A 24,634-nucleotide genomic window follows, 5' to 3' on the forward strand; every position below is an offset into this window, starting at 1 on the left:
TAAAAAGATCCTCAAAATAAACTGCAACAAATTGTGGGAAATAAAAAATCAGGCAAAATAAGTTTAAAGAGAAACTGATTTGGGGATGAAAAGTAGAGTTGGTCGTTACTTCGAAAAATTTATAATAAACGGTATTGATACTATTTGTGTTGCAATCAAGTACCAAATAAATTTGGTTGGGTAAAAAATCTTTATTTAAATTGGAAAAGTGGTTACTGAGGTTTTCAGGGACCGGTAAATAAAGAAATTAAATCAAAAACAAACAATATTTTGAACAACTTTTAGTTGAATTTAAAAATTTTTGTTCATGAAACAATAAAAATATAATTGAAAAGGGTTATAATCGCTGAAAACTGGTGAAAGAACCTGAGTTGCATAACGGCAATTTGGGGAGTGCAATGGGTGCACGAGGCCGAGTCCATGAGAGTATGATTACACGAGAATCAATCTAATTTCCTTAATTACTTAAATTACTTTTCTTTTTTTCAAAGTAATTAAAATGTTTTTGTATAATTAAATGGGAACGGTACAATCGCTACAATTTTGTGTGCAAGAGTTTGCACAATAATAATTCCAGGATGTTTGATCTATGTTTAACAGTCTATTAGGTTTCTATTTCAGAATTATTGGTGATTTACGAATGGCTCAAACTGCAACTGTCGTTTAAGAACTGTCATATAATTCTTCAGTCCGCAATTGAATAAATCATTTCTTATTATTGTGACATTTATTCACATTTTTTTTATCTTGTAATAACAATAACTGTAATAATTTCTAATAATCTTTCCTTCTCTATTTCCAAGTATTCTAAGATATGATTTGTGAACTTTCCGTATTTCTTTAAACCATTTCTTTTGAAATCTATGCTTGGACTGTTATATTTATTATTGATGTTTATGTGTGTCCATACTATATTTAAAACTTTGGCATAGCTTGTTGTTCTCCACCATCGGCTAAGTGTTGTGAATTTTGTTACCTAACTAAAAATACAAAATAAAAATTACATAGATTTGACAATGTTTAACTTATTGAATTAGTTAAAAAGAAAAAGGGAAATACCTTTTAAAAAAGTATTCAGTTTGAATAGGAAATTGGCCTAAATTAACACATTTTCGTCTTGATCAAAGTTAATTATAAGACTATCGTGTCTGGGAGTGAAAAGAAAAAGCAGGTAAACGTTTAATACTAATGGCGCCAACTATCACTGCAGTCTGCAGTCGATGCGTACTCGAGAATAAATAGAATATCTCATTTTTGGTAACGAACATTTTAGGACGAAACCTTTGAGACAGAAATGAGCTAAGGCTGCAAGTTATTAAGTATAAGAATTGCCCCTCCGTGTATAGATGATATCTTAAGTACTATTATCTCAAGACCAATAATAAATATATATATTAGGTTTTCTAATTTGTTACCAAGAACATATACACATTCAGTCTTGACGACTTGTTCTCCTAATTAGCCCCTTGTGGAAAATTTGGTTGCCGTTTAAGTCATTACCAGTCTGCAAATACATAAATAAAAATAAAACAAAAATAGTTACTTCGCGTTCATTATTGAGAGAAGTACCCATACATCTCGAAATATTTGCCCTTTTCTTCTTGTTGCGTGAAACAATATTTTATTAAATTACTGTTTAGCTGTCTTTTGCTTTCCTTATTAAAGAAGTGTACAAACATCTTTTTTTATGTAAAACATCTTTTCTAAACATTTTCTAAGAAATATGATTAAAATAAAAGTGTATAATTTTTTGTTTTGTTCTAAATCGGAGTTTTTACAAGGGTTTTGACTGCACTTTCTGTTGTCACTTGAAGGCACCCAAACAAAATATTTTGAACTACACAAGTATTTTTTTTTTCATTGTAAGCTGCTAATTATTTAACTTGTACATTACGAAAATTTACGACCCACAAGCTTTTACTACTTTCTGAAACGCATTTTCCGAATTTTGGCCAACTCGAGAAAACTCGTGGTGAATATTTAATCCAATTGTAAATAATTTTTCTTCCCAGTAAGATATAGAAAAAAAGCTTTAAAAGATTGATTTTATACAAAACCTAAAGACTGTGTAACTTACTTTACTTATTGCTATTCATATGTAAAGCTGGGTTAGAGTAAGTTGTGATGGGTATCACAAGCAGAAAAACATTATATCTGGCAAGGTTCTGGGTAAGAGAGGCGCCAGTGATTACAGAATCAATGTTTCCAGTCTAGTCTTCCATTGTGTGTACAACCATGGAAAGAGAGTGCTGCTAATAAAACTAAACTAAGATATCTCTTCCGCTACATTAAAATCTGTAACTTTCAGCCGTCTTACATTACCTACTTCAAGTTTTATTAACTTAATCTCTATTCGGTGGAGTTTGAATGATAAATTAGTTTTTCAATATAATTAACGTTAGGCTACAGCCTAATAATGTAATATTATGTTTCGTAATTTAAGTTCAAAGTTTTTATCGAGAACAAAAAAAGCACTATTTTAAGAAGTAAACATTCAGAAAAAAGTTCCACAATATATTTTTAATTTTCGTTAAATTTGTAACTTTTATGTTATAGTTATCTTTGATTACTTTAAATAATAATAAGTGGAAGTAAAACTTTTTCACTGAACTGATGATGTAAGATAATATGAATCCGGTCATTGTGAGGATAAAATCAACGGTATTGGCCATCACTGCGGATCCAACCACTTTTTTTGTTAGTTATTTCTTATTAATTTAAAATAAAACAATAATTAAAATGCCATGTAACTTCATTTTTTTAAATTATTGTTAAGGACCCAGTAAATTCCTTAAAAAAAAGAAAAAGAAAAGTAATTGTAAGCTGTTACAAAGTATGCACTGTACCGGCGCGCAAACAGAGCCTGTAGTCAGCCATGTCCAATACCTTGAAGTGAAACTCTACTAGAAGTTTACTAGCGGCCGATTTTGTTCCTTCTGGAATTTGGTATTTCGATCCGGCGTCGTCCCGTTGCAGGTGATGTAAAATAAATTCTTCACTTTAAAGTACTCCATGTTGCTACGGACTTAGATTTAGATTTTACACGGCGGGACGGAACCCATGCCCCACGGCTCCGCAGCCACCAAGAGGCTTTTTGTGCCTTCCCTTAAGTCTAGTAGATGAAACCTCCCCTTCTAAGAAGGTTGAGGGCTTTCCCTACCAGTTCCTTCTGCGCTACAATCTTCCCTGGTCTCAAGGTACCGAAGATTTCGTAGCGCAGTCTCTCGATTGCAAAGCAATCGAATAACAGGTGGGAGACCGTTTCTTCCTCTTCTTGGCACAATCTGCACATCGGTTCCGAGCTAATAAGCCCTACCTTGCAGGTGCTTTCTGAACCGTCCGTCCCCTGTGAATAGGCCTGTAATCAGAGTGATCTGATTCCTGCCTAAACCTAGAGTCACTTTGGTTCTTTGTTTGCACAGCAAGGGCATAACCCTCTTGCTGTGTTTGACCCCAGGAAGCATCACCCAGTACTTTTCATATTCTCTCCAGATCCAATCTCTGAGAGCCTCACAAACTGCACCCCTAGTGATCCCCAGGACTGGTTCTAGGCCAATGAAGGGAGTACTAGCTCCATCCCTGGCCAACTGATCAGTTATTTCATTCCTCTTAATCCCCACATGGCCCGGAACCCACTCAAGACGGACTTTATTGTGCCACGGACTTAGATTTTATTGAACTGTACATTAAAAATCACTGCCGCCAATTTCTCTGCGAAGTGTGAATTCAACAGTAATGAGAATGACCAATGTAAAAGTCTAGGGCAGGGATGGCGTACCTTTTTGAGACTTGGGTTAAATTTTGTTCATTTTTTCTTTTAGTACTAGCCCTTGGGTCACTAATGCCAATTTGCACAAGAGATAAGTTTAAAAATTTTAAATTGAATATATTCAAAACTAAAAATCTTTAAAATTCAGTTGGCTTAACGGGTAAAACGGGACGAAACAAGTGCTATGGAAGTCTCTTTTTACAAAAACATAACTGAACAAAACCTTACAAAAGTGTGTTTTATCTGAAGAAAAATCTAAATATGGTTATTTGCTTTCGGTTTTCGATTTTTTTAACAAACAAAATATGAGTAAAATTATACATTTTATTTGATATTTTGTAAACATGCGTGATTGAAAAAAATACAGATAGAATATAAATTATCGCACACAATTAGAAAATCTAAATTAACCCGCGTAAACAAACAAATGGTTGCCTAGCAATTGTGGGTCAGTGAAAAAGCTTGCGCGGGTCATAGGTTCGTCATCACAGATCTAGGGGGACACTGTTTTAGTGTGCAATTGTTAAAAAAAAAAGCTTACAAGATTATAAAAACATTTGAAAATTGAAATCACAAAAAAAAAATGGTCTCATCAATTTCCAAGGGAAAGGAGATAATGGAAACCGCATTTTCTGGTCAGACGTATAAAATTAGTTAGTATCCGTTTCTTAGGATTCTGAATTATTGATTACCTTGAAAAAGTTATGGATTACATAATTCTAGTGGTTTGTAAGGTTAAGTTACTCTTATCGCATCTCAGATCAACACATTTAAAAAAAAAATTAATAAAAGAAACTAGAAGCCTGAATTTTTACATACATTTGTCCTTCTTTTAATATGGTCTCTTGGATCATATTACTTAAAAATAGATTTGATTTTGTCTTGCCACCGTTTATTTATTTCATTATTATTATAACTATTTGGATATGTAACATTTCTATCAACGCAAGAAAACTAGAATATATTCATATTTTTGTATCAACCCTGTATTATAATTTTCCTCAATGAATCTATTAAAAATTATGCACTTGGTTTTTTCAATGTATGCAGTTTTCTTTCACTTTTAAATCTCATGAAAAATAAAGTTGAATTGTTTTTCTTTATCTTAGGTGAGAAATCATTCCTGATCTACCTTTTTTAAAACAAATATTTAAGAATGGATCAAGCAAAAAAATACATACGATATCGTTCATAGCTAACTCACTTAAAGCTTTCCATAGAAGTGGAATAAATTCTAAGGTTATGACTGGGAATCAAAGGCAGTATTTCACAATAAATCTTAGCTTTTGGATTCCCGCTTCCAAACGCTTACCGCCCAGACAATAATACATCGTATCCAATTCTTTCATATCAAAGCAACTGATGCTGATGATGACACATCCATGTCGAAACGTTGGAAATTAAATAAAAACTCACCTTCAGTATTGTATCCTGATTTGTAAAAATAAAAATTAGAAAAAGGAAAGTCCAAATAGAAAGCACTAAATGTGTTTATTTTAAACTTTCTTACGTTTTTTGGGGGGACTGTTAGAGTAATTACGTCGCTAGGATAGCTAAGATCGCAGTATTAATAAATGAAATGAATTGAATAGTCTAAAAACATATTTTCTCTAAAACATATTGTCCAAACTTTTAAAATAATATTAATAATAAAGTGACTTATAAAGGTTTATTGAAGAAAATGTACTGACCTTTCTATCTGTAGAAACAACGGAAGTGGATGTATTGTTGGTTGTTTAATGATATTGATTTAGAAAAAATTTCTCTGCAGGAGCTTTAAAAGAGAAATCGTGTGATAATCGTCACATTTTATTTCCATTACTAGCGGTTAATCTGTGAACCTGTCGTCTCCTAACATCGAAGCGTAGGTTTAGCGAAGTATAAGGCTACATAAAAAAATTATGGAACCATAGTCTTCCGAGGATGAACTTGAACAATTTGAACAAACAATTTTGTGCAATTATATTCAGGGAAGTTTAGTAATTATTCAGTTTTAAATTAATACTACAACAACAAAGTTCAAAACCCAACAGCAATTTTTCGCACGAACATTTGTTTTTTATTTTATTTTTTGTTCTAAGTTCCTCAGATCATGAATCAGATTAACTTAAGAGTTAAACCTCAGATCTATTGCGATTCTCTAATTTGATCATGCAGTTCAAACACACGGCTGTGATTTGGTCTGTCGGAGTCACTGGAGAGGAGAACCAACTCTTCCAGATGGTATTGCTCATTTTCTTATCAATCTAAATGTATTTGGAATATGGATTCATATAGCGCAAACCTAGAAAACTGATTGTAATACATAATCTTTTCAGAAGAGTTTGTTCAGGCGCTGATATTTTTTAGTCATTTCTAATAGTGTACGAAGAAGTGGAAAAAAGAGCTGTTCACCAAGATACGATAGGTTTTACATTCCAAGTCGGTTTATACCTTTAATTGCGAAGAGTGACGGACAAAATTTCTTTTTATTGCCTGCAACTGTCCTGAGGTGAAGTAGAATGATTTTAAAATTATTTTTATTATTTTGCTAATTTATTAAGTTATTTACAATCTGTATAAATATATAGAGCAAAGTAAATAAGATGAACTGGTGCGTGAAAACCAGGAGAGAAACTCCAGGGTATCAATGACAATGATGTGTATGGTCTTCATACCTCAAAGAAGTCGCTAGGCCATTGACGACTCAGTCGGCGAGGAGGATTGTCAGGGATGTTAGAGCAGGCAACAGACAGTTCGAGAGGATTGGTGCGAATAGAGAGAACAGTACGGAACCTTTGATATTTCCTCTTGGCAAGTTGTACGAATGGAATGTTGAGATCGTTGTGAAGAGTGAGGTTGGTCACGTAGATTAGTCTACATAGATTAGTTAAATAAATTATATATTTTTTAATTTACAAAACTTTTAATATACAACTTTTTTCATAAAGATTTTAACGCTGGTTTTAATAAGCAAATTTATACTTGTGTTAACAGTACGTTGGCTTCTTTTAATCTGTGATAATAACTGTACACCACTAAAAGAAAATAACCGTGAAGCACTGAAATGTAGAAAATGACTGGTTTCATTAATAAGTAAAATTACATTTATCAATAATCCACAAACCAAAATATGATCAGAACTTGTTGAACCTTAACCCCTAAAACCTAATATTGATTGATTACTGATTTTTAAAAGGAAGGAGGTACTTTTTGTATTCAATTTAAATAAGTTCTTTTAATCATTCTTAATAAAAGTATTTTCTACTAAGTTACTTTAAGGGAAGGGACTAACATGCTAATCTGTTAAGCTATGAAGCTAATCTGTTATGCGGATGACTGATCTCAGCTCTAGAAGTGCTGCTAGAATAAGATTTCCATCTCTCAGTGACTCAAGAGAACTCTCTTGACTATAACTATTTGTAACTAGAAAATGCTAAAGCGTGTCACGCAAGTCATTTATATACTGAACGTGAATGCATAAAAGAATTATAAAGCAGATTAAATAAATTTGGAGTAGAAATGTCGAATAGCAGATAGCACTAACCAAAGTTAAAATGGAAAATAAGCAGATTTACAAGCGAGGTCCCCTACGAAAAATAGCACTTAATTCTGTAATTTTTAAGCAGGTCGAAAATATTATAAAATGAATCAAATGATTTCTCTAACTACTCAAGATTAGCGAATCAGACTGAAACACTGGAATTCTGATCTTTAACGCAACTACTTGGTTAGAGAAATCATGCCTCAAAGCCTCTAAAGTAAATCCTATGTACGTATGTAGATAATGGAAGGTAACTATTCTGCGGAAAATGTTGTGCGTCAGCAAGTGAATGCGAGACGATCAGGTGAAGTCGAAATCTGTACCCATGACTGATTAGTCTATCTCTGATAATGGATGAAAGCACGAAGCCGGTTGAGGATGCAATAAAAATGTGTGTTACAGCGGATAAAATCAAAGATATTCTGCGATAGTTATCAGCGCCTCTTTTGATATTATTTTTATTTAATTAAAATGGATAGCTAATAAATTCATTAACAGCTGTCAATGTGATTCAAATTTTCATTTTTACTATTAAGAATGCATACAAATTAAATTCTATGGAGATTTAATTTTATATTTCATTTTAATTTATAACTTAATATTCAGAAAAAAATGGACAATACTTACTGAGGACAATGGTTTCCTCTATAATATTAAAATCATCGCTATTAAGCATAATATATAACAAAACCATAAACAGCAATCCGAAAAGAGATATAACTAAAAATACCGTCTGCACTATCAGCCACACTTTAATATAATTCGGTTTTACCTAAAAAAAAATTTTGATCACAGTGGTAAAGTCGCTGAATTACATAAAACAAAAAAATAAAATAAATAAATACCTTGTAAATGCCACAAAGCAAGTAGACAGCAAATATTAGTTCAAATAGGAATGATAAGTCTACGTATACGAACGCTGTTAACACTGAAATATGAAAACTTTTATTAAAATTTTTGGTTCTAAAAAGGAACCTGACTAGTTAAAAATATCAGACAGGATTATCTGACGGAATAAGAAGACCAATTTAATGCTGGAGCAAGTTTTAAGACGCCTGATATGAATAACCTGAAAAAGGTCTGTCATGGAGCGTATATAAGGTTAATTCATTGGAAAATACGTTATAACGCAGAAATTCATTATTTATTTATAGATTTTAAGCAAGTCTATTATAGTATCTAAATCTACTGGTTATAGATCTACGTGTACGTAGTATAAGTTTGGAAAAAAAATGATCGCAGCCATCTTCAAGAAAGCCACAGAAATGTGAAAAATCCATTCGTTAATGTGATACCTCCAGTAGTGAAATATTGTTTAAATTTGGAATTATAGTTATGCAATGATCTATCTATAGCAGCACTTTCGGAAGCCAGCAGGCATTGGGCTACGAGCGGCAATTACCTCAGTGGTTAACGCGCTTTAAATTAAACAAAAAAAAAAACTATCCTTAATAATTTAAAGACATAGGACCGTACATTATATTAAAACATCCTTTACAGAGAGAAGATATTCACTTCGCTCCCAGAATTCCTTGATAGAATTTCATATCTTGGAACCAAATCAAATAGATTAGCTAATAAACGTTTTCTTGAAAACTAGTATACAGGGTGTATACGGAGAAGTGGTCGAAACTTCGGAAGGTGATTCTGCAGCTCAAATGCAACAAGAAATATCCTATTCACTTTGGACCGATTATCAATAGTTGCATTTTTAACTTTTCCGTCGATATTCGTGTTTTTCGCCATAAAATTGGTCGTAACGTGTCTACCCTTTATCCTACAACAAATCTGCTTATTCCAAACGAAAGAGCATTAAATTTCCTATAGGAAATTAATGTATAACTCAGTTTAACCCAGAGTTTCAATACGTGTGCTTTAACGTCTAAAAAATTCGTTCTCGATGATTTTTGTTAAAATTTTCAACTGTAATTTTTTCAATAATTAATGAATCAAGGAGTCAAATAATTTCAGAAAAAGTTGTGCATTTATTGAGCTTCAAGACTATATGGATTTTTTTTTGGTTTTTAATAAAACCCTACCCCGAACAGAGGGGGTGTAAATGCAAAAAACTGGGAACTTGCGTAACTGACTTTTCACTGATATCAAATTGTCAATTTTTGGAGAAGGAACAAAAAGAAAATAGCCATTTTATTTTTAAATTATTATTTATTAATTTTGATGAAAGAAACCTCCATTATTTCATTAAGATACGTAGCACAAACAATTGTAGTCAAAAACTAAAAATTTGTCACAATTCTTGTTTGCATAATGAAAATTTGTGTAGATATTGGTCATTTTTGGCATCTAAATAAATATTCATAAGCAGATTTGTTGTAGGATAAAGGATAGAAAAGTTACGGCCGTTTTTATGGCGAAAAACGCGAATATCGACGGAAAAGTTAAAAATGCAAATATCTTGGGACACTATTGAGAATCGGGCCAAAGCGAAATATTTTTTGTTGCATTTGAGCTGCTGAATCACCTACCGAAGTTTCGACCACTTCTCCGTATACGCACTGTGCATAGATTACAGATTTGTTTAATGGTATTTATTTACAATTCCAAATTTGAACACCATTGGACGTTTTTTAGAACATTTTGAAAAGGTATGGAATATGTTTCACTTCAATTTTTGTTAATTAAAACATTTATTCTAAGCAAGCTTTCTAGCACTTCATTTCTTAAAATTAGACACTACAGGGAAGCTTAAAGTAACGGTGGTTTCTAATTTTCACTTAAACATTAATCTAGATTCCCTACTCTTAATGACTTGGCTGTTTCCTTTCTCTGCCTTCTGAACTGCCATTAAAACAATCAAGACTGCCTTTTTTATTTTTAATTTATAAAATTCTCTTCAATATATTTGCAAGATATTAATAAGTAAATGTACAGTGTATAACGGGTAGATAGAAGTAAACGGCGCACATCTTCAGCATGACGTCACAGAATAATTGTGCTCTTTAATTGTCTCAATAGAAAGAACAATGCGTGTCAATTTCCGCTACTAACGAACATCTATTTGAGACTTTAACTGCACAATTGACAAGTTACATTTTTACTTTAATTATTATTATTACTAATTTCTTTTGCGCATCGACTTCGCAGTTCATTAGCCCAGTTATTATTATTTTGTTAATTTAATAAGCCCCACATCTGACGTCATTGGCGCCCAGAGCTTTTTTTCCAGTGCACTGCTAGCCACCTTAGTGTTCACTCGTTACACTGTCCACTGAGCTGACAGTAGCTCCCAGAAAGAGAAAGCTGGATTCAAACCCTGGATCTCCGCTTTGAAATCCCTTCCATTTTAGCGCAGCTCTTATTACCATTATTTACTAGAAAGAAGTTCCTTCCGCGAAATTCTCCTTCATTGGCGAACTGTGTTGTTTCTGAAAAAATTAACTTGCAAGTGATCGACAAGAATTTTTGGCCAATGCATTAACATTATTCCATTCGCCCAATAAATCACTCTCCCTCATTTTCATTTTGCTAGTTAAGGATTAAATTCTGTTCATAACGATCCTAATGGTGATATATCTGAAAAGATGACTCAAATAGGGCAAGCTATCGTAGACAAAAAAGCAATATGACTTCTCCATTAGCGCGGGCCCTTCCCAATCGGGTTTGTCGTTACTGGCCTGATATGTTCGCCTCCAATTACAAAGACTGTTTGTCTTATTCCAACACTTCATTAGCGCGGGCCCTTCCCAATCGGGTTTGTCGTTACTGGCCTGATATGTTCGCCTCCAATTACAAAGACTGTTTGTCTTATTCCAACACTTCATTAGCGCGGGCCCTTCCCAATCGGGTTTGTCGTTACTGGCCTGATATGTTCGCCTCCAATTACAAAGACTGTTTGTCTTATTCCAACACTTTATTGTTATTGCTTTATGAGGTAGTTTCGTTCACCGTGAAATGGCTGAAATCCTTCGATGTTCCATGGAAAGGGTTCCCGGGTCAGACTAATTTCCGTCTCAGTACTCAGCAGCCCGAAAGTACTGAGATTAGCAATTTCAGAAAGGCTAGTTTTCCTAGGCTTACTGAGATATAGTACCTCGGATTAGCGCTGGTCCCCGTTTTGGAACTGTCCAAGAGCAGCACAAAAGTTTACTTCTTTTTTTTTCATTTATTTTGTAATTTACAATCTGTATACATTGTATACAATAAGTAAGTATGGAGAGAGTGATGAACTAATGCGGGAGGAGAGCAGGAGGAGAAAAACTACCCAGCGGTAGCACTCTCTACAGGAGAGAGGAGAATGAGAGGAAGAGATAGGAGAATAATGGCGTTTAGGTCTTCAAACTACAAGTCGCGGGGCCACTGGCGATTCAGACGGCGAGGAGTATTAGGGATGTCAGAGGAAGCGAGAGACAGTACAAGAGGATTAGAGCTAGTCGAGAGAGTAGTGTGGAATTTTTGGTATTTAGTCTTGGCGAGTTGGTCTATGAAGGGATTGTTGAGGTCGGTGTGAAGAGTGAGGTTAGTCACGGTAGAAAGGTGCGTCAGATATCTGTCGAAGTAGTTTTGATTGATACGGTCTGTACAGTCCGTATGTTTGTAGGTTTGGCTGAACCCCACAGCTCTAGTCCGTAAGTGGATGAAGATACATCCACAAATAAACAAAATCAACATAATAAATGTAGTGTAGTTTCCTCTTTTAGTTCATTAAAAACTTCATTATTAATAACTATATTTTTTAATCCACTTAATTAAACGTTAATGACTATTAAAATAATGTAGATTGAAAATAAAATATTTAATAAATGTGAAACAAAGTTTAATTGAGGTAGCATGTATGAATACTGAACTTAACACTAAGTAAAACCGGACCCAAAAATTGCTCGCCCCAATTGATGATGGTGATGCTGGTTAGATGAGGTTTACAATTATGCAACTGTGCAAGAGATATTTACTTGAAATTAATGAAAGCAGAATTATTTTTTGGGAAATGTAAGAAATCTAGATTTGGGGAAAAAATACAATTGTCATCATTATGGGCAGTAAATGGCCTAAAATAATCATAGATTCTTTGAATTTTATATATTTTTTTTCTCATTAACTCTTTTGTAATTTGTGATTGTCTCTATCTTCGGTTCTAGAAAAATTATTATTTCAAATTATAAATAATGGTGCTATCTTCAGTAAAATATTTGCAGAAATTATAACACTTAAATGATAAGATAAAGAACGTCTAAACTATTTGTGTCACAGAATATATCTTCGTACCGATAAGTCACACAGAAACTCAGTGAAAGGAGGCTACCCATTATCACTTATTCTTCCTCTTAGCCTTCTTTCTTTAATCCTCAACAAGTTTCATTTTTCTATAATCTTCAGAGTTTTGTTCATCTTGTTTGTTGCTATCTTGGCTAAAAGTTGTACATTGAAATAGTTTAAAAAATGAAAGTCCTATTTTTGATTACTACTCGAACTTAATGAATAAATTCTATACAAGATAAAGAGAAAGAAACTGGACAGAAACAACTTTTTGGTAAAGGATTTTACAGCCCTTACGTTGTACAAAAAGATGGTTTCAACAAAGGAACTTACGTAGGCTGAAAACTGTACATTGATTCCCCACCACCTCTCATCTACCTAGAAAAATCATCAAGAAGGTACATCAAGAAGAATCGTCCAGTTCAAAAGATGTTGCATAATCGTATACATAACAAGATATTAGCATTACTAATAGTATCAGACCAATCAGACCAGAAGTCATGGAGGTCTAACCTTCCATAGCTTTTTATCTACCTAGAAAGAAGACCTTCATCTTTCCGAAGACAAGAAATCTGGTTCTAGAGAAGAAGCGCAACAATTCTTTACACAACCCAGCTCAGGCTGCATGCACAAATTGAAGATTACAAATGAATAGACTTAATTGGAATACAACCACAGATTCACAGAAGCCAAGAGCTCTTCTGTAAGATGAATGATGAGTCAACTTAGTTTGCGATTGTAAAACAAACGGCATTTCAGCAGAAGCTTTTACTGCTGCGTTTTTTTTAAATTTAATCTCGCCTCCGCTATATTTCATTTAATTAACCCCAAAAACCACATTGATATTTTTTAATTTTATTTTTAATAAGCTAAAGTGAATAACAGTACATATTATTTTATTCGTTTTTTATTTATAATACACCTTATCGATAAATTATGGTCAACAAGTCATTGTATTTATTTTTTTAATAAATTCATATTTTTCCAAGTTAAATATTTTTGTATTCACAATTTATTTGAAAAAACACGATTATGTTAAAAAAAATAATGTGGTTTATTTGCCCTTCGTACATAAAATTGTGGTTTAATTGTAAATAGTTCCACTTCATTGGACTTTTCTTTTAGAACAAAACAATATCCAATTTATTTGTATAAATTTACTGAATTTTCGTTTAAAATAAAAATATTTCTTCTAATTATATTTATTTCTTCATCCTACTTAACTTTTGTGTGAGTGAACGTCACAAAAAACTGTGGGATTATCTTTTCACCTTCACGAAAGCACAGACTCCGAACTTTGCAAACGATACGGTCATCGTATCAATTTATATTGGCCTCATTAAATCGTCTATTCCTTACCTACACATTTAGATGCTTAAATTTAGACACTTTAATTTATTTGGGTCCGCAAAGCAGGAAAACCATTATCGCACGATATTTTCCCCTTTAATTCCGTCGGCTTTCCAAATGACTCCTTCATCTCCTTCTGTCTCTAAGACAGATTGTTGACTTACAGTCACCTACCTCATTGACTGAGTCAGGTTCAGAGAGAGCAAGCCTACGGAAAGAGATCGAATCAAGTATATTCAACTCCGATTCTATTTTTAAAGCCAAATTAGAAAGAGCTCTAATGGTTTTAAGTGATTTTTGCAATAATCCATTGCAATAGTAAACAAAATTCCATTAGTATTTATGTGTTAGTCGTCACAATTTAGAAATTGAAGAAAATCTTCCTTAACGATATTAGTGAACAAAAACTATTTAATACAAATTTAAATTAAGACAATGAACTGATGTAAATAACTTTCTATTAATTAAAGACTAAATTTTGTAAGAGAAGGTTGTGAAATAAACCGTCCAATCACATCAGTCATAATTTCAAACGAAAACTGAATCTTTTTCTTTTAAATGAAATATAAATGCATTTCATATGAATTTAATTTCAGATCGTTGACAGCAAATTTTGTTGAACCGAGAAAGATAGACCATTTTTCGGTTAACTCAGGGTTCGAATAGATATTCTCTTCCTAGGAGCCTCTCAGAGCTCGCTGTCCGGTGAAGTACGAAGTTGACTGTAACGACAGAACCCTATCCATATAAGGCAGATTACCATAACACCATCATTCATTCATTACCACTTTTCATATACTAATTAAGCCATATAAAAATAGCATCTCCAATCTGAAATTATTTAATTAAATCATAATTTTAAAATTTTAGTAAATTTTAGTCTTTTTTTTTAAATGAAAAATATCTAACTGAATCTCTAATTGGAATGACTCGTACGAGAGAAATTTATTCGACCTTCATCCATTGGAAATTAGTATTTGGCAGTTAAACATTTTTAGTAAATTGAGGCTACCTATTTCTAAATAATTTGGCAAGCAGCAGCCATTCGTACCCGATCTCCTCATTCTAGAATTATCTTACTCAGCGGAACTGAACTTCTGATTTAATTAAAAACAAATATTGTATTTTCATACATCTTTTCTTTTGGCAAGTTTCACATATTATACATTTTATGTATTACATTTCAAAAAAAAATTACGAAGTAGGTTTGAAATGAGATTCCAACTTACAAACATTTCGGAGCGTTTCCTCTGATTCTGTTACAGCTTCATCATTAATTACCACTTTTAATGTACTAATTAAGCCATATAAAAATAATGCAGCATCTCCAATCTGAAATTATTTAATTCAATCATAAAAATAATTTCCAACAAAACAATGAATTTTAACAAAAAAACAAAATATATTTGTTGCCAACCTAAAAATTTACATAACGTAATTCACAAAGTTGCTCTAATTGTTTTGAAAAATAATGATTTTTACGTGAATTGTTTAAAGTGGTATGTCTTCTCCTGTTACTCATTCTGTAAATTAGACGAATTACTGGTTGATGTAGAGGTCGATAAGAGATTAAAGTGGAATTCATTTAAATGATACGGGTATTAATTTGATCTTATTGATGTGAACAAAAGATGGAGCGATGCTTTTAAAAGGGTTAATTGTAAACTGTCCTGTCTTTAATAATCTTGTTGGAGAGATTTTACCACTCATTTTTCTTTAGTTAAAGCGAGGAAATTTTAAAAGAAGATTCTGAATTAAATACGATTTATTATCTTCATTCAGGGAATTAAAGAACGTCTTTGTCGATCAAATGGAATTTAAAATTTTAGGGCAATAAGTTCTATCATTTTGAGACTTTACATCCTTCCATTGTCGGAATTTGGTTCTTTCATTTTCGTTTATGTATTTAAAATTTAAGAATTTTGAATAGAAAATGGAATTTCAAATAAGTTTTCTGCCCTCAATTAGGCACCATTTTTTTAAGTTTTATTTTGGGCGCATTGTCTGATACAGTTATTAAATCCCTCAATCATTCATTTTCTCTCTTTTACCACCCGAGCGGGGCGAGCATGTATCCTTCCTACTTCAGCAGACATTAGCTTTTAAAACTGTTCTCCATACCACTTCACCAGTTTTTAATTTATGATTAACATCTCAACAACTGAGCTCATTGACGCCCGGACATTTAGCAATGCACTATCGGCCACCGGATGTGTTCCCTCAGTGAAAAGTGTTCATTTCACTGTCCATCTGTGAAAAGTGAGCTGTTAGAAGCTCCTAGATAGAAAAAATCTACTGTTAGCTGGATTCGAAGCTGGAAATCTCTTCGCGAGAGAATCCATTTCGCTAACATCAAGCTAATCCATTCTGAAATCCATGGTTATAATTGAAGATGTGCAAAAAATATGCCATATTAACACAACGTATATACGAGTAAAATATCTCAACAGAAATGATAAAAAGTCCACCCTGAAATTCTGAGGCTAAATATCCCTCAAGTATGTTCGTCTTTGAGGCAAGAATAAAAGATTCCTGCCTCTGAACACTACAGAAATACCGTGGCCGAGAACCAGCTAAGGTCTAGCATCTCAAGTAAGTCGTCTGCGATCATGCACCTCAGGCCTGGAAACAAGACCCCTCTGAGGGCACCCACTGGCAGTCATTAATTCCAGCGTGCAGTGAGGGGATCAACGGTCACCATTGGCAAACCCCCACTGCCATAGGAAGGCTACATTATAATGGGGTTTCGCCCGGTGCCTCAAGGTGATCGTAACCGCACATATATTTTACTACCCTGTACGCATACAGCCACGACAAGAGTCCCCATCTTGCCTTGGGTAGGGATCCAGAGGGGTTAGGAAAGAGATAGGCAGGATCAAAAGAGGGATAGAAGCAAGGATTAGCAGTGGGGTTACACCACCACGTTGCCCTACGTGTACTGAGTAAATGTATTGCAGTGGATGTTGCTCATGATCGTGTTGAAGTGGCTAATCCAATTCTCCCTACGCGGTATGTGGTATTACTAATTATGTTACTCTTTAAAAAAATCTTTCAGTTTAAAATGTTAAGTATAAGGGTTGATTAAACGCCAAAAGGTACACAAATCAGCGAGTACCCAACATTTCATTCATGCTTAGCTGATATAATTTAAGTAATTTTGCTGCATTAACTTTTTCTTCACATTTTTTTAGAAATTATTAGATGTCACTTTGCCTTATGCTGGCCATTTTCGTCTACAAAATATTTGTTCAATATTTCGGCTCATATTTTTTAGTACAGTAGCACTGTAGATTGACAGTAATATCTATTAATCTATAATAATCAAACTATTAATTACAGGTTAGAAAGAAAACGTTATAAAAAATAATAAAAAAATATGAGGCTAAAAAATTCAAAACCTTTTTTTAAAAAATGCTTATATCAACATACATCAATGATTTTGTTTATTTTATTTATTTATTTTATTTTATTTATTTTTTTTTATCGTCGGTTTAAGTTCATTCTTCCATTAAAGTAATTGTTATTTTATGTAGTAGTCAAACGTTTATAATAATAGGTAATAATTATCTGGCTTTATCGCAAATAATATAGTTTCAATTACACTCTCAATGTAGCTGTTCTTCTCACAATGTTGTATATATGTAATATAAAATAAATAAGATATGCATATTTTAAGGCAGCTAATTATTCCAGTATTTTGCTATAAGTAAAATTAGGGAGACTAAATTAAATTACAATTTATTGAGAAATGAATAATTGTTGAATAATCTACTTGTTATTAACTGTGAATTATTTGTGCTCACGAATATTTCGGTAAGACGAATTCAAGACTGAAATATTCTGTTAAATTAAGTGATTCAAATTTAAACAGTAGCTGACTCTAACTTTGTTTTTCTCTACTTTAACATGAATGTATATGTGACTACTAAGAATAAAGGGCATATTAAAGATAAATCCAAAGAATAATTTGAAATGGAGTTAAAATAAAGTACCTATTTAAAAACGAAGATATAATATACATTTTATCATAATTATAACAAAATAATATTATGAATGATCTGGCCAGCATAAGGGTCTGTGACATCTAATAATTTCTAAAAAAATGTGAAGAAAAAGTTAATGCAGCAAAATTACTTAAATTATATCAGTTAAGCATGAATGAAATGTTGGGTACTCGCTGATTTGTGTACCTTTTGGCGTTTAATCAACCCTTGTACTTAGCATTTTAAACTGTAAGTTTTTGTTAAAGAGATTTTTGTACCTTTTGGATAGATTTTCATTTTTGTCTATTTTACAAAGTTACTTATCTGCTTCACAGATTTTTTTAAAATTTAGAATAAGCAATTCTATCATTATAACCTGATAAGGTGTTAAAGTCGGAACCATAACTATCATTGGAGAGATCTTTTTAAAGAATGATTATAGTTGCCATCCTCAATAACAATTTTTTTGAGAAAGCGTTTTGAATAAAATAGGAAGGTATTTGTACGTAAAAAGCAAAATTAAACTGCGATTTCAGTACTTCCTCTTAAGAGAAGTAAGAAAAATAAACTGCGATTACAGTACTTCTCCCTAAAAGGCAAAGATTTTGAATCGAACGACAATTCATTAATGTAAATAGGTTCAACCATTGATAATTTTAACGATTGCAGTACTTCCTCTTAGTAGATGCAAGAGCTTGATGGTCCTTCACAGCCAAGTAGAGGAGCTTTAACAACTTATTCGAGCTGAATTTTATCAAAATCGGACTAAGCGTTATAGAAATATTGGTAATAATAGTTTTAGAAAGGGCCTTACTTGGGTGGGGCAAACTCCCCTCTTTATGAGGCACAGCGTTCAGACTTTTAAAGTGCAAATCTGTACAAAATTTCGATTCGAATGACACTTCATTCATGACAATCGGTTCTCGTGTCGATAATTTGAAACGATTGCTATACTTTCCCTTAACAAGTGTAAGAGCTGATCGCCGCTTTAATGTTACGTAGAGGAGCCCTAACTCTATCATCCTACCAAATTATTTCAAAATCGGGCTAAGATTTACAGAGTATTAGTAATAATAATTTTGGAGGGGGCCTTACATAAAGGGGGCTAACTCCTCTCTTATTCGATGTACAGCGTCGAGACCCCCAAAAGGCACATCTACATAAAAGTCCGAATCGAATAACACCTCATTCATGAAAATCGGTTCGTGCGTTTAGGCGCTACGCAGTTTACAAAAAAGGTAACAAGAAGAAGAAGAAGAAGAAGAAGAAGAAGAAGAAGAAGAAGAAGAAGAAGAAGAAGAAGAAGAAGAAGAAGAAGAAGAAGAAGAAGAAGAAGAAGAAGAATTTTTGAAAATGTAATTTTTGTGCATTTTTCGCATCGTTTTTCTCGAAAACTAATTAATCTATGTTATTACGAAAAAATTACAGTTATAAAGGAGGGTTTGCCCTATATTATAATGAAAATTTGGGAATTTTATCTTTTATAGAAAAAGAGAAAAAAATTGTCAAAGTTGGGTGTTTTTCAACATTACGCTTTTTCGTGCAGTTTTTGACGATCAACCCTTATACAACTGTCCTACCGGACAGTTTTAATTAAGAACGAATAAGAAGAACGTGGGTCATTTGTCTGGCGAATCACGAAGAAATGTAATACTCCACCTTATCCACCTAGAATTATTTTTAGACATTTTCCGTTAAAGCTTATTTTAGGAAAAAGGTTCCAGTGGTATTATCAGCTGCAGTTCTTAAGTTCAGCATTAGGTACTTTTTTCGACATTAAAAATCTATGGCTATGAGCGCCTGGAACCTCCAGGCATCGTTCTCTCGTTACATAATAAAATACTATCAATACAATTTCTAAAGAATAATATGTCAATGAGATCTGTAAATAAAATCAAGGTCTAAAAAAAAAAAAAAAAAAAAAAAAAAAATGAAAGAATTACATGAGTGCAGTTTTGAATTTTCCGCTAGATAAATTGTTTGTTAAGTAAAATTTTCTCACAGTTAAATATTTACTGCCAATTTATCCCATTTTTCAACTAAATTAATCCTTTTAATTAAAAATGTTTTTCGTAAAAGGCATTGGACTTGATAAAAATCGTCTAAATACTATACCAATAACTGATAAACCAACTGAAGCGATAAACTAATTTACTATTACTAAAGCTTATTTTCAACCAACAATCCAATTCCCCTTCCAAAAAAAAATGTATTAATATATTTTGTACTAATGATAAGTAGCTCATTAGTACACACATACACACATATATAAGTAGATAATTAGAACTCCTAATAATTTAATTGTTCTTAATTGCCCACTGAGTTTGTTGTTGTAAAAATAATGGGTATTTAAACGTCAAGTTAGGGAATTATATTAGAAAGTGTTTGCAAAAATTGCTACAAAAAATATAATTATCATAAGAAACAAATTTAAAGAAACAGAATACATTCTTAACAGTAATTTTGAATGAATCCCGATAAAATAAATTTAAAATAAATATAATACAATTCAATATATTATCTGAAAGGAGAAAGTTGACTTTACTTGGACAAACTTCAGGCAAAGATTTTGAAATTGTTGCGACTTGTATCAAGTCGCTTTCCCAGTAATTTTAGTTGGAAGAGCAATAAAATTACTTAATAGAATTTCTCTACACCTTTATGAAAACTTGTATATAATTATAGTATTTGGGAAAAATTCCATATATTTTTGAAAATTGTTTTTTTATTCATTTCAGAATAGATAGAGAGATACCTGTTCTTTGATGGTGAAGAGAATTTAAAAATATTAAGACAAACATATATTATATTTCACCATGGTGATTGGAATTGTTAAAGTTTTTTTGCGCGAGATTTTTTATCCAAATCAGGAATTTTTCTTGTATAACCAAACCCTCTTTTGGCCGGTAGGACAGCTGTACAGTGGATGATCGCAAAAAGCTGCACGAAAAAGCGCATTGTTCAAAAACATCCATAATTTTGTTCATATTATTGTGCTGATGATGTGGCCAAAGCAAGAAACAATAAACATAATTAATTACATTTTGGAGAAAAGCTAAACATTACAGTTCACCCATCCATCAAAAAATTTTCAAAATATCTGAAAACCATTTATTCCCGGTGGTTGATTTTTTCTCATGATTTAAAATGAATTTTTTATTTATTCATAAGTTTAGTTGGTTTATTTTTGTTCATACTAGTTTAAAATGAATGTACAATACAAAATTTATTGACCAAAATTGTGCAAACATTTATTGTTAAATTTATATTTATTTTATAGTGTGCAGTTATGAAGTAAGGAGAAAGAATAGTATGAAAAGCCCGCTGTTAGCTCCTAAGAAGATTATCGCTGTTAGCTCCTAAGAAGATTATTTTTAAGGGAAACTTGTATAATTCAATAGACACTCTTCATCAGCGATTATATTAATAGTGCTTTAAAACGACACAACAGAAATAATAGCAAATAAAGTTTAAATGTTTAAAGAATACCAGCTCATACCATGAAAAACAAAATATTAAATTACTATTACTAGCAAATACTCTCTTAAACAATACTAAATATAAACTATTTTTAATAATATTTACCAGTTCAAAGAATCCAATTATTTTAGCCCCAGTTTCCAGAGAAAATAGAAAACAGCAAGAGTTAAGTAATGGAAATCTTGCATCCATTATGAAAATAAACACTTTTAAAAATTCATTTAACTCAGCGAGTAGATAACATTTGATCTTTCTCCTCCTTCAGTAATTCAAAGAGGTGGTCGTTGTCACTTCAAATAAATGATAAACAGATACCATGTTACAGTACCAGCTCTAATATAGCAAACTGTACACTTTTTTTACATTTTATAGTTTTAGTAATTCAGTTGACTAGATGGCCAAACAAATTAGCATATTATGTAACAGAAGATAATTTGAATTCACTACTTTTAGCACTGAATTTAATTTTTTTCAATAAATTTGACAATATTAATATTTTGTTAGTAATCATCAGTAAATTTATGGAAAACTATACACAAAATGGAGGATATCTAGTTAGAAATTGACAAAAACTGCTTAATGAACCAAAATAAACAAGAAATGTTACAGACAATGGTTGCTAACTGAGTGCACACACGAGAGTAATAAGGAAGGTTTGGGTCTGTCACAGTGATCGGTAATTCAGTCAGTCACCAACTCACACAATGAGCTCAAGTGACTGCTTCATAAAGCCTAGCCTTCCCTCAGTTTTACTGATGTTATGCATGATAGTTTAGCCACAAATAATAATATTTCAATATTTCTACAGTTATATAATATTTCTCATTAGTTTTCAATAAAATTAAGAGAATACATTAATTTTTTTTAAGTTACTTTAAAATGGATCAATTCTAAGGATTTTCAATTAATGAGGTAAACAATAAAGCTTAATTTTGAAAATTCCACTTTTTCAAAACTCCATAATTTGTCAGGCCTTAGAATATAGGAGGAAGGATGCTCGTCAGTGGCCAGAGAAATATATATATATATATATTTGCAAAACCCATTTTATTGGAGACCTACATTTGAAGTAGCATTAGTTCTTCTGGAAATTTATTACACAATTTATATAAGTGCTAGAAATGTGATAAGATAAACAAACAAACTAAAAAAGTACCCTAAACGTATAGAACCAATAAAAAAATATTTTGCAAAATAGATGTTAACTGGCTGCTATTGCTGAACATTTTCGTTTTTACCGCTTACAGAAGGAAATATTGCATTATTTTCATTCCAGAGCATCTTAGTAGAAGGGAAGGGTAGGGCACATTCTTAAAAGTTGGTTCTGTTTGATGAATTGACCATGATTTTCTTTAATCTTTGTGTACGTGCTACGTACTTTTATTTTAAATTTGTTCCAGATACTGGTTTTCTTAATTTTAGCGGTTATCTTAAGGTTGTGAGAAATTGAACCTCTTCTCTAAGTACCATTTCCAGGCACGACACTGCTTCCTTCTTATGTAAATAAATTAATTGATAATCCTGGATAAAAAAATTTGTCAAACGTCAAATTAAAACCATGAGTACTTTTAAAAAGAAAAAGGAAATAAATAAGTAAAAATTTAAATAAAAGAAATTTGAAACATTATTTAATGTTTTAAAAATATTTTAGTAAATATTGCAGAGAAAAGACTCCAGGCCAATTACGCTTCATCAAGCCTGAGCTTGTGTGCTGATTGTTTATAGACATATTATCTGGAAATGTAAAACGACTTGTTCTGAGATAACATGAAGAAAGGGGTTCTATTCAGATAAATGTAAATAATAATTTTCCATTATTTCATATTTGTCAGAATAAAATTGGCTAAACAAGGAAATAGCTGCAATAAATTTAACAAACAAACCACTTACTCGAAAAGGTGAAAAATCGAACCATGGTCACTACGAACTTTTCAATTCATTTTGTCGTTTAGGATTCCCACAGGAATATATGTACAGACTTGAAAACCTAATCGCTTGGTCAATGCTTTCTAACGAAAAGACCTCATCATAAGAATGTGCCTGATTAAAGCTTGTTTAATTGTTTAAAGGGTTTATCGTTAAATTCTGCACTATTGGCAATTTTTTAAAATACAAAAGAAATAGTGGCTTTATTAAGATTGGAAAAGCTTCTACGACAATTATAGCTTTTTTTACATTTAAAATTAATGGCTGAGAAAAGCAAATATCATGGATTAATATACAACTAAATAATATATTTTAAAAGTAGCGACCACTAATTCGGATAGTGATTTTATAGGATGGTAGGAAGATGGTTCCTACATGTGTAAAATTTGGCAGATAGAAAAGTAAACTATTTCAACTTTAGTCATTAGCCAAATTTTAAAAGAGTCTAGAAATTGCACTTAATAAGGCCTTTTAACCTTTGATATATTTAATGCATGAACGGGAAAAATATGATAATCCTGATAAAATACTGTAAGGATGATTGAGCTTACATGTACAGCCTTGGAGTTTATTACTGAAGTTTGAAAATCTTTCATTATTCTATAACTGAATAAAATGGTTCACTTGGTTATTCTTGTTTACCAGAAGTAATGTATATTTGTGCTCTCTTTTTTTTTGGCTCATTTACATTAAATGTTTTTCAATTGTTTAGAATAGAATTGTTTTCTTTTAAGTATGTACATATTTTTCAAAAAGCTAGTTACGAAAGGCAATTATTTAAGATGGTCTCTGACCGTGAGTATTGTCTTTAGGATTATTTTAATTGTAATATTTTTTTTGAAATAAAGATGATGATGCTGATCATTATATTATGTATATTACTTGCAGAGAAATATACACTTAATAATTTCTATGATCAATACTTATTTATGATCAATTAAATATGGAACACAAATTTGAATACACTAGAAATAAGAGCAAGAAAAATCAGCAAATGTTATTTTTTTTAAAGAAATAGTTCTTAATTATCTTCCAACCGAGGGTTTCAAAATGATACATGCATTGAACGTAGTGAAAATGTATTTTTTTTACATACTATATGTGCTACAATATATTTTCTTTAATGCTGTAAGATTTCTCATAGATAGCAGCACTCTTATTAATGTTTTACTTTCACTTGCTGTCCAAAGAAAGCGTAACGATCTGCTTTTTTGAAATGGAAAGACGAATTTTAGTTTTTACTGAATGTGTGTAAATGTGCCCTCCAGTCCATTTAAGTGTAAATGTATTTAGCAGAGTTAATTGAGCTATGTATGCACATAATTATGTAAGAAATGAGGAGGATATACCGACACTAAATTTGAGGTTCCGGTTGAATAATAAGAGTGC

The 24,634-nt window shown here is 32.0% G+C and overlaps 1 protein-coding gene and 3 long non-coding RNA genes across 4 annotated transcripts; 2 read left to right on the forward strand and 2 right to left on the reverse strand.

Annotated features, from left to right (window-relative positions):
• Positions 1 to 16: 16 nt before the first annotated feature.
• On the reverse strand, positions 17 to 5,341 carry LOC141447917 (uncharacterized). The gene is made up of 3 exons (XR_012454677.1): positions 5,280 to 5,341; positions 4,974 to 5,200; positions 17 to 980 (listed from the first exon to the last, which is right to left on the reverse strand). It is a non-coding gene; the product is annotated as an uncharacterized lncRNA (long non-coding RNA).
• Positions 5,310 to 6,607, forward strand: LOC141447920 (uncharacterized). Its single transcript, XR_012454678.1, has 3 exons — positions 5,310 to 5,992; positions 6,088 to 6,260; positions 6,340 to 6,607. It is a non-coding gene; the product is annotated as an uncharacterized lncRNA (long non-coding RNA).
• A 27-nt stretch (positions 6,608 to 6,634) lies between these two features.
• LOC141447867 (uncharacterized) lies at positions 6,635 to 24,319 on the reverse strand. Its single transcript, XM_074115770.1, has 5 exons — positions 21,425 to 24,319; positions 15,086 to 15,188; positions 8,138 to 8,220; positions 7,920 to 8,064; positions 6,635 to 6,810 (listed from the first exon to the last, which is right to left on the reverse strand). Exons 1-5 carry the CDS (start codon positions 21,509 to 21,511, stop codon positions 6,728 to 6,730), a joined length of 501 nt encoding a protein of 166 aa, XP_073971871.1. The 5' UTR covers positions 21,512 to 24,319; the 3' UTR covers positions 6,635 to 6,727.
• On the forward strand, positions 16,750 to 21,967 carry LOC141447903 (uncharacterized). Its single transcript, XR_012454663.1, has 2 exons — positions 16,750 to 16,865; positions 21,120 to 21,967. It is a non-coding gene; the product is annotated as an uncharacterized lncRNA (long non-coding RNA).
• Positions 24,320 to 24,634: the final 315 nt, after the last annotated feature.

Source organism: Rhodnius prolixus, unplaced genomic scaffold (assembly GCF_049639745.1).
Source record: "Rhodnius prolixus isolate KJV_2025 unplaced genomic scaffold, Rpr scaffold_1, whole genome shotgun sequence".
Taxonomy (NCBI): Eukaryota; Metazoa; Arthropoda; class Insecta; order Hemiptera; family Reduviidae; genus Rhodnius; species Rhodnius prolixus.

Excerpts from the sequence above, each read along its gene's own strand:
- LOC141447867 (XM_074115770.1), bottom strand. The coding sequence starts at position 21,511 with ATGGATGCAAGATTTCCATTACTTAACTCTTGCTGTTTTCTATTTTCT. Across the intron at positions 8,221-15,085 it reads GGAAACGCTCCGAAATGTTT|TGTTAACAGCGTTCGTATAC; the intron begins GTAAGTTGGAAT and ends TTCATATTTCAG. Across the intron at positions 6,811-7,919 it reads AGAGGAAACCATTGTCCTCA|TGCTTCACGGTTATTTTCTT; the intron begins GTAAGTATTGTC and ends TCTACATTTCAG.